Consider the following 18167-nt stretch of genomic DNA (forward strand, 5'->3'; position numbering starts at 1 on the left):
CCGTTGTTTACACCTTGTATTCTCCATATCAACTGCATGACCTCTTTCACCAAGCACATTTTGCCTCTGCTTTCCAGAGATTATTTTGTCCAGGATATTCTTATTTATTCTTCCATCGCCCTGACTTTCGAGCTGCCTTTACCATTGGAACTTTCCTCTCCAGCCAAAACTGCTATCCCTTTGCCTTTTCCCGGACTAACATCCAAGAATACCAGCATTCCTTCCAGCCTTCTCCCCATAACAGTAAGTTTCTTTTCAAATAATCATCCAATTCCCTCTTGACTGCTTTGATTGAACCTGCCTCTACCACACTCTCATGCAGCGCAGTCCAGATCTGCGAGAAAATATATTTTCTCGTATTGCTTCTTTTATCATTACCTTAAAACTGTGCCCTCCAGTTCTCAACCCTTTCGACAATGGGAACTGTTTCTCTCCGTTACCCTGTCCAGACCCCTCATGATTTTAAAAATATCAAATTTCTCAGTCTTCTTTTCTCCAAGGAAAACAATCCCAATCTGTCTTCGCAACTGAAATTTCTCATCCCTGGAATCATTCTCAGAAACCTCTCCTGCACTCTCTCCAATGCCATCACAACTTGTTTTACACAAGTTCAACATAATTTTTTTGGACTTGATTTATTGTCACATGTATTAGTGTACAGTGAAAAGTATTGTTTCTTGCGCACTATACAAAGCATATTGTACATAGAGGAGAGAGTGCAGAATGTAGTGTTACAGTCATAGCTAGGGTGCAGAGAAGGATCAACTTAATGCGAGGTAGGTCTATTCAAACGTCTGATGGCAGCAGGGAAGAAGCTGTTCTTTAGTCGGTTGGTTCTTGAACTCAGACTTTTGTATCTTTTTCCCGATGGAAGAAGGTGGGAGCATGTCCGGGGTGCACAAGGTCCTTAATTATGCTGGCTGCTTTTCCGAGGCAGCGGGAAGTGTAGACAGTGTCAATGGGTGGGAGGCTGGTTTGCGTGATGGACTGGGCTTCATTCACGACCCTTTGTAGTTTCTTGTGGCCTTGGACAGAGCAGGAGCCATACCAAGCTGTGATACAACCAGAAAGAATGCCTTCTATGATGCATCTGTAGAGGTTGGTGAGAGTTGTAGCAGACATGCCAAATTTCCTTAGTCTCCTGAGAAAGTAGAGGCATTGGAGGGACCATGACAGGTCGTTGGTGATCTGGACACCTAAAAACTTGAAGCTCTCGACCATTTCTACTTTGTCCTCATTGATATAGACAGGGGCATGTCCTCCACTACGCTTCCTGAAGTTGATGACTATCTCCTTCGTTTTGTTGCTCTTGTACTCTATACCCCTATTAATAAAGCCTCAGATATTGTATGCTCATTAACTGCTCTTTCAACCTTCCCTGCTACCTTTAATGACTTTGGCACATATACACACAGGTCCCTCTGCTCCTGCAGCCCCTTTAGTGTTGTACCTTTTATTTTGTACTGTTTCTCCATGTTCTTCCTATGGGGCAGCATGGTAGCACAGTGGTTAGCACTGCTGCCTCAGAGCGCCAGGGTCCTGGGTTTGATTCCTGGCTTGGGTCACTGTCTGTTCTCCGTGTCTGCGTAGGTTTCCTCCCACATTCTGAAAGGTGTGCTGGTTAGGTGCATTGACCCGATAAGGTGCTGGACTGTGGCAACTAGGGGAATTTCACAGTAACTTCATTGCAGTGTTAATGTAAGCATTACTTGTGACTGATAAATAAACTTTTTAAAAAAGTATCACCTCATAGTTCTCTGCACTGAACTTCATCTGTCACCTCTGCACCAACTTATCAACGTTCTTTTGAAGTTCCACACCATCTCCTCAAAGCAGCTGAATAAATTAGGCCTATACTCTCTGGAGTTTAGAAGGATAAAAGGGTAACTGAAACATGCAAGATTCTCAAGGAGCTTCCTATGTGGACACAGAGGTTTCTTCCTCTGGCTGGGGCATCGAGAACACAGGTCACTGGCTCTGGATATGGATGAACCTTGTAGGACTGAGATGAGAAGAAATTTCTTCAATCAAAATGTTTGTAATTCTCTAGGCCAGGAAGTTGTGGATGCTCCATTGTTGAATATATTTAAAGCTGAGATTGACAGATGTTAGGTTTTTCTGGGAACCAAGGGATAGGGGGAACAGGCAGGAAAGTAGAGGTAAGACAGATCATCAACCACAATCATTGAATAGCAGAGCAGGGGCTATATGGTCTCACAGTGCCAGGGACCTGGGTTTGATTCCCGACTTGAGTCACTGTCTGTGCGGAGTCTGCATGTTCTCCCTGTGTCTGCGTGGGTTTCCTCCGGGTGCTCCGGTTTCCTCCCACAGTCCGAAAGACGTGCTGGTTAGGTGCATTGGCTATGCTAAATTCTCCCTCAGTGTACCCAAACAGGCGCCAGAATGTGGCAAAAAGGGGATTTTCACAGTAACTTCATTGCAGTGTTAATGTAATCCTAATTGTGACACAAATAAATAAATAAATACTCTTTCCCCTATTTCTTATCTTATGTTCTTATGGTATAACACCCCTTTCCAAATTTCACGTTTAGGTCCCCGAGTTATCAATAAGCAAGCTAGGGGAATGTACAGGTACAAGGCCACACTGGACCTTTTGGCCAGGGCTGAACTGTGAATAAAGGGAGATGCACGGTTCATCTTTCAGAACAAAGTTTAATGGATAACAGATTACACTAGTAAGGCTACAGTGGACATTAAAGGTTTTAATTGTATGTTTTACAAAAAAAAATTCCTAAAAGACAAGACATTTTAGACACTCATCAATACAAGGTAAAATTGTGATGACGCATGTCTGTTACAATTTATTTGAATCCCTTCATTTTTCTGGCTGATTCTGCTTCAGCTTGTAGTGAACTTCTGGTAGATTCCTCAAGCGCTCAGCAGCCTGCAGGTTAAAGGATGGTTCAGTCACAGCAAGTCATCATTGAACTGACACAATAGATTAATTAAAGTGCAATTTAGGGACTGACAGGAGATTATGAACATAATACTGCTGCAAAATCTTCTGCCACCTGCTCCAGTAACATCTGTCAGGTGTAGATTATGTTCAGCTGAGTAACTCGTGAGTCTAATGGGGTAACGTTTTCAAATCTATGCCTGATCTGCTTAGCCTTTCATCTATCCAGGTGTCTCCAGGTGGGTGAGATACGTACTACACAGGTCACAATGTCTGGCAGAAGCTAGAGACTGCAGGCAGTGCTTGCTGCGTTATTACAGTATCTGCTACAAAGCTCCCTGACTGCAGCAATGGAAATAGAGAGCAGCATCTCATACAATTGTGTAATTTCTAAGCAGTCTCCTCGGAAACTTGCCCTTCCTAGTTTGATAGCTTCTATAAATTTGATCGCTTTGCACAGTTTTTGTGTCCAAATCATTGATGAAAATTAGAAAGAGGAGTGGACCCAGCATTAATCTTTGGGGTTCATCACTTTACTTTTCCCCTTCTCATTATAATTCCTTTAACAGGTATTTTTAGCTTTCACTCCTTCAATCAAAGGTTTAAGTTGAACTAATAAACTGTTATTGAGAATGTTGTCAAATGCCTTTTGGACATCTAGGTGCAATGTCCTGAATGACTTCTTATCTGTTGCATTGCTTTCTCAGAAAAGGCCAGGAAATATATCAGAGAGCAACTGTCTCTTCCAAATCCCTGCTCACTCCTGACAATCAATTCCACTGGGCGGGATTTCCCAGCTGGTTCCACTGGCGGGATCTTGGGGTATTGGGTGGGGGGAGGGAATCACATCCATTATTTTACATGGGGTTGAAGTGGGGTTAATGGGTCTGTGGTTACCCATGTCTATGTTTCCAATCTACTGGTACTTACACGGTGTCCGTAACTCCTCCTTCATCTTTCTGAACACACTGGGATAAATGTTGCCCCTGGATTATAACAGTTTTGAGCCCTTTTAATCTGTCTACAATCCTCATCTAATTTATATCAATTTTACCTACTGTCATTTTAAACTTTTATGGTGTAGGTCTCCTCGCAGTGTTGCGAGGTAGGGAGTTCTGGCATTCAGATGATGAAGGTGGATAATATATTTCTAAGTCAGGGTGGTGAATCACCTTCTCGAACCACTGCAGTCCATGTGGCTTGGCACACTCAGTGCTTTTCGGAAGGGAGCTCCTGGATTTTGACCCAGCGACAGTGAAGAAATGGCAATATGGTTTCAAGTCCAGATTGTGTGGGGCTTGAAAGAAAACTTCCATGCATGTTCCTATGCATCTGCTGCACATGTCTTTCTAGGTGGTAGAGGTTGTGGCTTTGGAAGGTGCTGTCAAAAGAGCCTTGGTGAATTGCTGCAGTGCATCTTCTAGATCAGACACCACTACAGCTTCTATGCACCAAGAGTGGAGGGATTGAATATTTAAGGTGGTGGTGGATAGGTGACAATCAAGCAGACTGCTTTGTCTTGGATGGTGCTGAGCTTATTGAATGTTGGCAGAGCCGCATTCATCCAATCAAGTAGAGAATAATTCTTCATACTCCTAACTTGTGCCTTGTCGATGGCAGACAGGCTTTGGAAGTCAGGAGGCAGGGACATGGCTATCAAGTCTTCCTTAGTGAAGCAAGCACTCAAAATATTTGCTCATGTGGAAGTAAGTCAATCTGCATCTGTTATGCCTCTTCATTTTAGAGAGTAGTAAATTCCACAGAGAAAAATTAGCAATTCTTCTAGTGGACAGTTATTATTGTTTCAATGTATATTCTGCGATGTGACTATGGACGTATACAAAGTGACCTCTGTGCTCACCTGTTCAGGTGTCAGATCTCTTTGGGCCTGAGCTAGCAGCTCGTACCCCACCATGAATTTCCTGATTGTTGCAGACCGTAACAATGGTGGGTAGTAGTGAGCATGAAGCTGCCAATGAGAGTTGTCATCAAAAATGGACTGTCCTGTGGGGGCACCTGTTGAAATACAATTGTATTATTAACACAACAGTGGCAGGTGTTGTTTTTATCAGTGTGAGATCGAGTACAACTTGACATTTCTACATCCTAAACTACCAAACTGTGTCTCGAATGATTAACAAATTAGTGTCAAATTAATAACCACTTAATGCTGTGGCCCCATGCCCATTTGGAATTACTGCACAAAATGAGCAAAAGAGCCATTTGACTGCTTTTTAGAGTCAGTACGTATTGGTGTTCTCTCAGTGGTATGCCAGCATTTTATACATATTAATTTACATGTTCACCTCGAATCTAAGGAATTCACCTTCACTGCTTCATTTGGAAGCTATGGACTGACGTTAAACTTGCGGTAGGTGTACCGCAGAAAGGACGAACAGCAATGTGTGTGGGTCCGCTAGAGTAAGGCCGGGGCTATTTTAAACTTTTGGGTTTTCAATACCATCTCTAAAGATTGACTGTCATCTGACTAGGAGTGGGATTTTGTCCGTTGCCAAGATTAATTCTTCTGGGTCCAAGTGCAGGGAAGCCTGTGGCAAAGGAGATCTTAATTTGTTGAACCTCTTCTGGTGACAGATCCATCTGGCAGCCAATTTCCACACTGCATTCAGCACTGTGGCGGGATTTAACATTCTGGAGACTAAGTACAGTAGCAGGTAGGAAAGTCGCTATGATTCCCACTGGGCAGTGGGTCAGATGAATCTACGTGATCTTCCATTTTTTAGTTAATTAATTATGCATCAGTGAGGAGTTTGGCAGCTGGGGGAGGCAGGCAGGGATTTGTTCATCCCACCATTACCTCATGGGGTCAAAGGTCCTGACATCATATTTAAATGGCACCTGGGCAAACATTCACTCACTGCAAGCCAGATGTTGTGTTGTTCAGGGAATCCACAGTATCTCAATGGTCCTAACCTTATGCTTCACTGTTCAGCAAGGCCACTCTGGGGATTCTCCTCCAGGCTGTTCAGGAAAGGTGGATTGTCCTCTTTCCTTGGGATGTGGGCAGGAGGCCCTCCCACCTGTTCACACCGGCTTGGGAGGAGGTCGCCAGGGAGGTCGCCAGGGAGGTCAGCACCCATGGTAAACAAAAAAGAGCCACTCTCCATTGCAGGAAAAGGAGGAATGATCCGCTGCTCTCCGCCACACTAAGTGAAACTTCTACTCACTCCAAACTTACATTCTCAATAAGGGCATCAGGTAGTCAAAGGGTTAGAGAGACCATACATGACCAGCAGACGGGACATCAGCAGTAGATGTCTGCTAGCTACTTTAACATCCCCAATCGCATGCAAGATCCCACAAAAACGGTGTCTTAATCTCTTATTGGCAAGGACTGAGCACACACAACAGGCATGCATGCTTCTGAACTGCTCTTATATCCATGGTGCTTATAGGCAATCGATCTGTCTTTATACAGGACAAGGTAACCCAAAACAAAAAAAAAAGAAAGTGAGGACTAGAGTAGAGGGGACCCAGAATTGAGGATGCATTCTCCCTATAACAGGCCACAGTGCCGGCCTGGAGGATAGGAATCATCCCTGCATGAAAGACGATATTGTCCTTCCCAGCAAGCCAGTGAGGGTGCATCCAGCATACATCGGTCATATGCAGGCAATGACTGTGAGTGACCACAATGTAGGAGACTGCTTACTTAATCACTACTGATCTCTCTACTCCAGCTATCAGCAAGCAAAGGTGAAGGATGTCCTCCTGCAAGAACTCAGCCCCTGCCCCAGACCAGCTCAGATGAGGATGCAGAACAACCATCTGGCGTACACCTGCATTCTCCACCAGCACAGATACAGGCACATCCATGGGACAAGTTCTCGAGTCGACTCGGGTTCAGAATCTGGTAATTATCAACAGACACAGCTGGCGGATACATTGTCAGCCGAGGTACCTGACACTCAGAACACTGCTAAAAACCACAGCTCGGCTGAATCTGAATCTGATGATGAGCCTCTGGAATTGGCCCTGAGAGAAATTTTGGAGATGCAGATACAGGCAGGGGAACGTTAGGCAGAGTTTTCAAAGGTTGTAAGCAGACTGGACTGAAGGCTGGAGGAGTGTGTCCATGTTTTATCTGCTGTCATGGGTTCACATTACGAACACTACAAAGTCTCTATAGGAAAGGCGGTGGCCACTTTGGAATCTCAGGTCCAGCAGATTCTGCTGGATTTGTGCTCAGAACTGCACACCATTCTGTGCACGGCCGTCACTGCACAGAGGGGCTTTATCTCACCCAAGACTGGAACCACAACATGTGTGCCATGCAGAGCCCTCTAACATGGCCCGTACAACCCCAGGACAGCCCCTTCAATATGCCCCGATGATGGGGCCTCAGCCCAGAGAGAGACTCTGACTCTTCCATGGACAGTCTTATAAACCTTTTCCCTGGACAGTCTTTCACTACTCCACTCCGTTCCTTGACCATCCCCTACTCCTGTCTCCATCACAGCCCTCCTCTCTCATGTGTCCCCACCCGCCTCCCTGTCCGGCCTCCATCTGCACTCTTCCCCTCTCGTGTCAACACCCAGCCCTGCCTCACCTGTCCCCCCTCATGTTTCCTCACCAGCCGTGCCTCTGTCTCCCCTGCTGCCTCTAGTATTTCACCCCTTTCCACCCAGTCAAGTCTCTGTGTCATCCCTCCCCAATGGACTTGCCTCCCGTGCCTGGCCTCGGTGCCACTTGTGCTGCAGGAATGTGATATTTTGCTGTCACGGTCTTAAAAGACGGCGAAAGTAATATCTATTGAGCTCCAGGTCCTGGCAGAATAGAAGGTCGCCAGGTGCTGGAGCACCATAAAGTTGGGAAATGCAAATATATTTCCCAATATCGATCGTCGGGAAATCTGACCTGCTATCAAAATGTCAGCAGAACAATATTCCAAATTAATTTTCCACCAGCGGAAACAGTCTCTTCTAATCACACCAAAACCTGCCACGATTCCCACTGCCATCAGCGAGTCACGCAACCTGGAGTTAAAATCCTGCCAAGATCCAAATGAAGTCAGCAGACCCCAATTGACTGTGGTGAGTGCTTCACACTCTTTCATAAACCTGGCAGTGAAGCTGGCATTGGGCAAGAGTGGCTCAAACCCTCCTCATTCTCACCGGCTGCAGGGGCTTAAATTCAAGGTTTCGTCATACATTATAGAGGGCAAATATTGAAACAAATAACCTTTCACCACATTAGCCACTGTGGAAATGAGTTGTCAGAGACCAAATTAACTGATGAACATCATAATAAATCAATAAGGGAAACACAGTTTAAACACTCAAATCCCTGATCAGCAGAATAGCCTGGGTTAATGTGAAGTAGTTTATATATTACTTTACCCAAATGATCGCTATATCCATTTCCAATTGAGAATAGAACCACATTTTCTAAATTGAACTGTCAGACTTTGAACACTCAGTACTACAGCCACCACCCACCCCCCAGTCATCTCCTTCCAAGAAAAAACTGATGAGGTCCTGGAACTGACATCTACACCAAGCACTCTAAATTCTCTTAAAATACGACCAGAAGGTAAATCAGGACTTAAATGAAGTAAGTTTTAGCTGCTGTTCCAGCCTCTTCAATCCTTTTATCCACTCTTTCCTCAAGCAGCAGTCTGATCCAAGATCAAGACGTTAGGGGCCTATTTTACCATTTTGATTCTAAGTGCTGGGCGGACTTGAAACTGGGAATGTTTCAGATCCGTCTTTTAGACCTGTTCTGAGGCGCCCCCATTCGCACTCTGCCTGCAAAAATATCAGTGATTCTGAATGGCGCTGCACAAGCTCCTGTGGGAGGAACTTAACTCACCCGAAATTCTGCAGCTCCGATCGGCGCCTCCAACTGCGCAAGCGCAGAAAAAAATGATAGAATGTTGCTCCCCTGCCACATCCATCCTGAGCTGGATAATGCCTCCCCCGGCCCCCAGAAACATTACCCCATCCCCCAACAACATTACTGACCCCTTCCGCCACCCAGACTGATCATGGGCACCCTCCCCTTTCCCTCCACCAATCTCAGGCAGAGTGGTAGTGGACCCCCCTCCACCCCACTGATCTCAGGCAGAGTGGCAGCGGACCCCCACTTCCCCGCCACTGATCTCAGGCAGAGTGAAACCCTCCTCCCCACCACCCCGGACCCTCCTGAAAAGGTCCCCATCTTCACCTGACTCCAATGGATGTACGACAACTCCCTATCTCTCCTCTGTCCCCAATCATTGAGGCACGGATCCGGCCCACCCCATCAGCACACCTGCAAATGCTCAATTGCCTTCCCCTCAATGCTAACACGCAAACTGCATGAAACTTGCTGGAATGCTCTGCCAAACTGCCTGCAGCTGACCTGCCCGAATGAGGGGCAACTCCATAAAAACCCAAGGATGGACAGGCAGGCAGTACAGGAAAAATTGACTACATGACAAGCCCTCCAATTTACTGAGGGCGACTTAGGGAGGCAGCTGGATGCGGCAGAGGCGAGGCAGGACACTCTCTTCTGTCCAGGATGCAGATCCAGGGGGGCTGATGGCAATGGAGCCTGGGAGTCAGTTGCCGCCTTGGTCAGTGCCATGGCACTGGCCCCCAGAACCGGGAAGCAGTGCCGCAAGGAGGTCAATTACCTTATCCAGGCAAGGGTGAGTGCTGAACCCCATCTTGCATCTTCCCCCAGATCTCCTCATGCCCAGCACCCTGCATGTTTCCAGCCTCTGAACCCCAAGCACCTCCAACCTATCCTCCCCAAGAACACCACTGTGCTTGCCCTCTAAGGGCCACCACCTGATACAGGGGGGTCACATCATCATTTCTTTCATGGCTCCTTCTGTCTCCACAGGAGAAGATCGACCATTACAGCAGAGAGAGGGCGGAAACAGGGGGTGGTGAGCCAGACCTCCGGGTCCTCACCCCCTTTGAAGAGCGGGCGCTGGAGATGTGCAGGGAAGGGGAGATGTGGGATGTCAGCGACAGCATGGTCGGGCTAGAGTCAAGAAGTGAGCACCTGTCATTCCTCCATTCAGTTTGAGGCAACTTTTCGGGGGCATGGGTTTTGGGTGCGAGGGCTAAGGTTTAAAGGCGATGTAGGAGGCATGTTTATTTGCACAAATAGGGGGGTAGGTGCCTGGAACTCACTGCTGGGGGAGGTCACGGAGGCAGATACGAGAGTGACCTTTAAGGGGCGTCTTTACAGCTACATGAATGGGATGCGAATAGAAGCATGTGGTCCCCAGAAGGTTACAATTCAGATGGGCAGCCTGGTCACTGCAGGCATGGAAGGCCGAAGGGCCTGTTCCTGTGATGTAATCTTCTTTGTGCTTGTTTCTATGTTCAATGGTGAAATGTGAATCATGTTGTTTGCATCCCAGGTTCCTCTCCCTCCCTTGTGTCCTGTGTTGCAGATTTATGAGCATTTAGAGAGGGTTGGTATGCTCAAGAATACTCAGCATGGCTTTGTCAAAGGCAGATCGTGCCTTACGAGCCTGGTGGAGTTCTTCGAAAATGTGACTAAACATATTGACGAAGGGAAAGCGGTAGATGTGGTTTATATGGATTTTAGCAAGGCGTTCGACAAGGTCCCCCATGCAAGGCTTCTAGAATAAGTGAGAGGGCATGGGATCCAAGGGGCTGCTGCCCTGTGGATCCAGAACTGGCTTGCCCAAAGGAGTCAGAGAGTGGGTATAGATGGGTCTTTTTCTAAATGGAGGTCGGTCACCAGTGGTGTGCCCCAGGGATCTGTTCTGGGACCCTTGCTCTTTGTCATTTTCATAAATGACCTGGATGAGGAAGTGGAGGGATGGGTTGGTAAGTTTGCCGACGACACGAAGGTTGGTGGGGTTGTGGATAGTCTGGAGCGATGTCAGAAGTTACAGAGGGACATAGATAGGATGCAAGACTGGGTGGAGAAGTGGCAGATGGACTTCAACCCAGATAAATGCGTAGTGGTCCATTTTGGCAGGTCAAATGGGATGAAGGAGCACAATATAAAGGGAAAGACTCTTAGTACTGTAGAGGATCAGAAGGACCTTGGGGTCTGGGTCCATAGGACTCTAAAATCGGCCCCGCAGGTGGAGGAGGTGGTTAAGAAGGCGTATGGTGTGCTGGCCTTTATCAATCGAGGGATTGAGTTTAGGAGTCCAGGGATAATGATGCAGCTATATAAGACCCTCGTCAGACCCCACTTGGAGTACTGTGCTCAGTTCTGGTCGCCTCATTACAGGAAGGATGTGGAAAAGATTGAAAGGGTGCAGAGGAGATTTACAAGGATGTTGCCTGGATTGAGTGGCATGCCTTATGAGGATAGGCTGAGGGAGCTCGGTCTTTTCTCCTTGGAGAGACGTGGGATGAGAGGAGACCTAATAGAGGTATATAAGATGTTGAGAGGCATAGATCGGGTGGACTCTCAGAAGCTTTTTCCCAGGATGGAAATGGCTGCTACGAGAGGACACAGGTTTAAGGTGCTGGGGGGTAGGTACAGGGGAAATGTTAGGGGGAAGTTTTTCACACAGAGGGTGGTGGGCGAGTGGAATCGGCTGCCATCAGTCATGGTGGAGGCAATCTCAATAGGGTCTTTTAAGAGACTCCTGGATGAGTACATGGGACTTAATAGGATGGAGGGTTATAGGTAGGCCTAAAAGGTAGGGATATGTTCGGCGCAACTTGTGGGGCCGAAGGGCCTGTTTTGTGCTGTAGTTTTTCTCTGTTTCTATGACAGATCTGGATGCCCTGAGGCCATCTGGCATCGTGGTCCCCACTACGGCTCCAGCCCATCCTGCTCCAGACAGCTTGGACAAGTCCTCGGGGGATATGGGTGAAGGGTCCTCTGAGGGTGGCACCATTGTGGCGTCAGCTTCCACCTTGCAGTTCACCATCCCAGATACTGACATGTTGGTGGGCCCAGTCAGTGGTGAGGCTTCTGGGTCACTCTCTGGTGAGCATAGCACATCTGATAATGTACATCGAGTGGAGGAGGGAATGTCCGAGGCCTCTGGCATGTGGGGCCGGCTGGAGGCGGGGACTCAGCTGGCCCCAGGTTACATGCTGGGCCTCTGCGATCACTTCTACCTCAGCTCCTGCAGATGCAGCAACAGAGCAGTCGCTGGGTCAAAACCCTGGAATTCCCTCCCTAACGGCATTGTGGGTCAACTCACAGAACATGGACCACAGTGATTCAAGAAGGCAGCTCACCACCACCTTCTCAAGGGCAACTAGGGATGGGCAATAAATGCTGGCCAGCCAGTGACGCCCATGTCCCACGAATGAATTTAAAAAGCCAGGGAATGCTGGAGAGGCTGACGGCCACACTGGACCGACTGCGAGGCTGTTGGGAGGAGTCCCAAAGCTTTCAGATGGACCAGCTATTGCCTGTCTTGTGTGGTTCCCAGGCTAACACTGCAAGGGTGGCGTCTGCAGGGAAAGCCTGGGGCAGGGGATCCTCACCATGAGTGGCAGGCCCCAAGTGATGGCCGAGTCACAGCAGGCCACAGCAGAGTCCCAGAGGGCCACGGCCGAGTCGCAGCAAGCCACAGCTGAGGGACTGAACAGATTCTGTGGCCCAAGGCTGAGAGGTTCGAGAGCTTGCAGGAGACCCAGCGGGACAGCACTGAGACACAGCGGGCTATGGCTGCAGCCCTTGAGAATGTGGCTCATTCACAGACGGCCACGTCTGAGGGGCAAGGCCGAGTCTCAAAGGGCACTTGTTGCAGCTGTTGACAAGTGGCCCTTGACTCAAGCCGCCATCGCAGAGGGTTCGACCACCGTGGGTAGAACGCAGCTGGTCTTCCAGGACGAACAGGGCCAGGTGATGCCAGAGTTCCTGGAGCTCACTGCAGAAGCACCTCCGTCTCATGGAATGACCCAGGGGCCTACAGGAACCCCAAGGGAGGAGGGAGGGCTCGAGCCCATGCCGGTGCCTTCCAGCCAGGAGACTGTGACTACACCTTCTGACCCCCACCCCCTCCGTCCTCCCCCTCCCCTCCTGACACCGGGGCATCTCAGGAGCAGCGGGATGAAGAGGGTGTCATGGAAATGTCCCAGACGCCTGGAAGCAGGCCAGGGCCCTGAAGATCCACGGCCTCCAGAGGATGCCCGCCACGCACATCACAGGCAATGGGGCAAGGTAGGCAGCTGGTCCCCTCCATCTCCGATGTACATTCTGAAGAGTCACTGAGACGTAGTGATGGGCCATGTAAGGTTAGGAAGTTGTAGGTGCACTAAGATGGCTCGGGTGAAGGGCTGCACTAGTTAGAAAGATCTTGAAGCACCTTAACGTTTTCCGTTCACAAGTTTTTATGTTAGAACTTATTACTTGAACACCTTTACTGGCATCATTAAATGCTTTTTCATCACCCACCTGTGACTAATTGTCTCGAATAGAAATCCTCTTCCATTGATGATCAACGGAGGGGTGCTGCATGTTAATGTCAACTGGGGAGGCCACTCAGTGCTGTGTCACTGAGAAAAGGAAGCCATGGGTTCCCCAGAACCCACGAGCGATTCCCTCCCCTCCCCTACTCCACCCGCTCCAGAGCCCTGTATGGGGGTTTCCGATCCCTTACCCACTACATAGACATAGGCTCAGGTGCCAGCGTGCATGCGGAGCTCAGATAGGAGTCAGACTAGTTTGCACCCAGGCATCATCATAATGGTGCTTAGCGAGTTGTCATCACCCTCCTGCCTGCCAAAGAAACTCGCTGACACAGCGTATCCAGGCCCACCACTCTGGTGTGACAATATCGCAGGAGATAGAAGGACTTTGGGGACTGGAGGGATGGAACCCACAGACACAACACAAGCACCGAACGACTGAACTGCCTGGTGATCAGGGCCTCCCTAGCTGCCCTCGCAGCCTCATTCAAGCTGCCAGCCCTCCAGTGGTGTTGCTTGGCATGCTCTTCCTCCTCTTCTTCCTCCTTCTCCTGCTGGGCAGCCTCCATGTCCCCCTCCTCACCTCTCTGCTATGCCAGATTGTGCAGGGCACAGCACACCACGACAATGCAGGAAGAAATCACAGGGCTGTATTGTAGGGCCCTGCCAGGCACCAGAATCTCAATGAGGAGCCCAATGCACCTCTCCACTATCGCGCAGGTGGCTACATGGGCCTCATTATAGCGGGTCTCCGCCTCAGACACAGGCGTCAGTAGCCATGTCCGAAGCGGGTAACCCATATCACCCACAAGCCACCCCTGCAGCCTAGGCTCATCCTCAAATGCCTCAGGGATGTCAGAACTCCTGGCATGAAGGTGTCATGCACGCTGCCTGGGTGTCTCGCACAGACATGCGTAATGTTCATATTGTGGTCACGCACCAGTTAGACATTCAGGGAGTGGAACCCCTTTCTGTTGATGAATCTTCGTGGATTCTTCAGGGAGGCCTTGAGGGTGACGTGGATGCAGTCGATGTCCCCCTGTACATTAGGCATCCCCGCAATGGCTGCGAACCCTCCAACCCGGGCTTCCTGATGAGCCTGGTCCAGGTTAAAATTGATGTACTGCCCTGTCCAGGCATACAGGGCTTCCGTGATTTGCTTGACACAGGTGTGCACAGCTGACTCCGAAATACCACATAATCTCCGCTAGGGGTCTGGGAGGAGTCAGTTGCATAAAAGTTCAGAGCGGCTGTCAATTTGACAGCCACTGAGAGTGGATGCCACCCCTTGCCCTGAGGTGCCAGGTCCTGCAACAGGTGGCACAGGTGTTGCACTGTCTCCTTTCGGAGGTGGAGACATTAGCGGCACACGGTGTCCGACATCTGTTCAAGTGACACTCGTGCACGGAGCTGCCGGGGTCTCTGCTCATGAGGAACACATGTAGAGATTAAGGAACGCTGCTTGCCCAAAGCCCATCTACAGTCACTGTTCATACTGCCCATTCCCCCACATACATGCTCCCCAGAATCACAGCTCCTTGAAAAGTTGAGTGGCTGCAGCAGTGCAATTTGCAAGGGCTTTTGTGCACATTCTTTAGTTGGCAGAGTGCTGAGTGCACTAGGACCCTGCAGCATCCACAAGACCCGATGTCAGTGCTGAGACCCGGGTCAGTGCTGCAAATCGGACACCCTGCTGAACAACAGCCCCCCCACCCCTCACACACTCGCAGAGCACCCACCGACCCTAGAAAGAAAATGGCCGCAACAAAAGGAGTAAGCAACAGAGAGCCTTTGGACCCTAATCTTTTACCTCCTCACTAACCCTCACTGATGCAGCGCATTTAAATGGCTGTCCCAATCACGGCCATTTTTGGGCCTTGGTTAAAGGGTGCTGAGGCAGGCACGGATTGTGCTACTCGCCTCACGCCCAACTTTACCAAGTTTTCGCACCTGAAAACTGGCGCAATTTGATGGTAAAATCGGGCCCAAAGAGCCTCTTCTCATTTCATGAATATTTACTTCTGGGACATCTCATAACATGGCTTACCTTATGTTAGAAAATTGACATGTTTTGAACATTTTTGGATCACGATTCCAGTAGTTATGCAGTGTTTGAGGCATCTGCTTTATTGTGAATGGTAACATAACAGCAGCCTGCTCTCTCACACAGTTCATTATAAGATTTCTTTAACCTTACCATGCCATCCCATAGAGTAGGGAAACGAGACTTCAAATAGATTGTCATATTTTGTCAAGAGTCTTTTCATAATAGAAGCAAGACCTAAGAAAATGTCAAATGAAAAATTAGTTCAAATAATACATCTTCATCATCAACATTTGAACATAAATTAAAGTAAAAACTTGCCTGGATAATTTACACATAACTCCCCCTCCCCAAACCAAGAAATTGGATTTAAGACAATCAATTTTAGTTGGAAATTAGTTTATTTGATTGTCTCCCAAGGAGTTAAAACCAGCTGCATTCACACAAGCTATGCCCATTGTGTGCTATCATGAGAATCATTTTGACTCCTGACACCAACTTGAAAGCATTCTTGGAATCTTTACCATACTCATATGTCAGGCAACAGGATATGGGTTTCTTAATAGCCCGCATAAGGAAGTGCATCCTTTGTAATTTCAGCATCACCAAATGCAACGAGACTAGAACTATTTCCGCTAACTGCAAAGACTGGGACTAGAGGTACTGTCTACAAATCAGACTTTTCAGGAGTGAAACTAGGAATCATCTCTTCACACACAGGGCAGTAGAAGTTCGGAATAGTCCTCCACAAATGGCAATTAATGCTGGACCAAGTGTTAACCTTAAAACTGAGATATTAAGATTTTTCGTAACCAAAGGTCTTAAGAGAAAAGGGGCAAGGGTGGATATCTGGAGTTAAATCACAGATCAGCCATGAGTAGCAAAATAGGATTGAGGGTTTAAATGGTCTACACCTGTTCCTGTATCCATAAGCAATGTGCACATAAGGAGGTTCCACAAGCAGCAGGCAACTGGAGTCATACCTAGCATAAAGAAAGGTGGTTGTGGTTTTTGGAGGCAATCATCTCAGTCTAGGATGCTGCTGCCTGGGTTTCTCATGGCAGTGTGCCAGGTCCAAACATCGTTAACTGCTACATCAATGACCTTCCCTCCATCACAAGGTTATAACATAGGAACTAGGAGCAGGAGCAGGCCATTTAGCCCCTTGAGCTTGCTCCGCCATTCAATAAGATCTTTTCGTGGGCTCAGCTCCACTTACCCGCTCGCTCACCATAACTCTTAATTCCTTTACTGTTCAAAAAATCTATCAATCTTTGCCTTAAAAACATTCAATGAGGTAGCCTCAACTGCTTCACTGGGTAGGGAATTCCAGATTCACAACCCTTTGGGTGAAGAAGTTCCTCCTCAACTCAGTCCTAAATCTGCTCCCCTTTATTTTGAGGCTATGCTCCCTAGTTCTTGTTTCACTGGCCAGTGGAAACAACCTTCTTGCTTCTATCTTATAACATTTTGAAGGGAATAAATATGTTTCTGTAAGATCCACCCTCATTCTTCTAAATTTCTAAAGAGTATTGTCCCAGTCTACTCAGTCTCTCCTCATAAGCCAACTCTCTCAACTCCGGAATCAACCCAGTGAATCTCCTCTGCACCCCCTCCTGTGCCAGCATATCCTTTCTCAAGTAAGAAAACCAAAATTGTACACAGTACTCCAGATGTGGCCTCACCAGCATCTTATACAGCTGCAACATAACCTCCCTGTCTTTAAACTCCATCCCTCTAGCAATGAAGGACAAAATTCCATTTGCCTTCTTAATTACCTGCTGCACCTACAAACCAACGTTTTGCAATTCACGCACAAGGACACCCAGGTCCCTTTGCACAGCAGCATGCTGCAATTTTTAACTATTTAAATAATAGTTCATTTTGTTGTTATTCCTACCAAAATGAATGGCCTCACCTTTACCAACATTAAAGTAGAAATGTTCACTGACAATTAGCGTTTGGTTTCTTTTGTCATTTCATAACTAATTAAACAGTCTGTACACATGCAGCGAGACCTGGACACTATTTAGGCTTGAGTTGATGGCAAATGGTCAGTTACATTTGCATCATACAAATGCCAGACAATGACTGGGATGAAGTTAAAGTTAAAAGGGGATTTTCACAGTAACTTCATTGCAGTGTTAATGTAAGCCTGCTTGTGATTAATAAATAAACTTTAACTTTACCTTTTTTAACTTTGAGAAGTGTGTTTATTATCTAGCCCCACTACATCACAGGTTTTTTAAAAATTCATTCACAGAATGTGAGCATTGGGCTGGACCAGCAATTACTGCCCATCCCTAACTGCCCGCCATTTCAGAGCATTTGAGAGTCAATCACATTGCTGTGGCTCTGGAGTCACATGTAGGCCAGAATAGGTAATGACACCAGATTGCCTTTCCGAAAGGACATTAGTGAACCAGGTGGGTTTTTATGACAATCGACAATGGTTTAATGGTCATCATTACACTTTAATTCCAGATACTGAATTCAGATTTCACCAACTACCGTGGTGGGATTCGATCCCAGGTCCCCAGATATTTCCCTGGATTACTAGTCTATTGACAATACCACTATGCCACTGCCTCCCCTCCAAGTCGCACACCATCCTGACTTGGAGCCATATCGCTGTTCCTTCATCATCATTGAGTCAAAATCCACAAATTCACTGCCTAACAGCACTGTGGGTACATCTATTCCACACGAACAGCGACAATTCAAGGCAACTCACCACCACCATGTCAAGGGCAATAAATGGTGGTTTTGCCAGTGATGCTCATTCCTGTAAATGAATTTAAAAAAGACCAGGCAATCTGTTTCTTCATGG

General features: G+C 47.7%; 1 protein-coding gene across 3 annotated transcripts in view; it reads right to left on the reverse strand.

The window, feature by feature from the left end:
• Positions 1-2654: 2654 nt before the first annotated feature.
• galt (galactose-1-phosphate uridylyltransferase) overlaps positions 2655-18167 on the reverse strand; it is a 60072-nt gene continuing 44559 nt past the window's right edge. For 2 of the 3 annotated variants that reach the window (XM_078220482.1, XM_078220491.1), the window contains exons 9-11: positions 15491-15574; positions 4779-4933; positions 2655-2905 (exon numbers count right to left, since the gene is read on the reverse strand). In XM_078220482.1, the coding sequence (XP_078076608.1) occupies positions 2837-2905; positions 4779-4933; positions 15491-15574 (308 nt within the window). In that variant the 3' untranslated portion in view covers positions 2655-2836. The remainder of the gene's footprint in view (positions 2906-4778; positions 4934-15490; positions 15575-18167) is intronic. The other variant, XM_078220500.1, reaches the window with a different exon arrangement.

This window comes from Mustelus asterias, chromosome 1 (genome assembly GCF_964213995.1).
Source record: "Mustelus asterias chromosome 1, sMusAst1.hap1.1, whole genome shotgun sequence".
In the NCBI taxonomy this organism is placed as follows: Eukaryota; Metazoa; Chordata; class Chondrichthyes; order Carcharhiniformes; family Triakidae; genus Mustelus; species Mustelus asterias.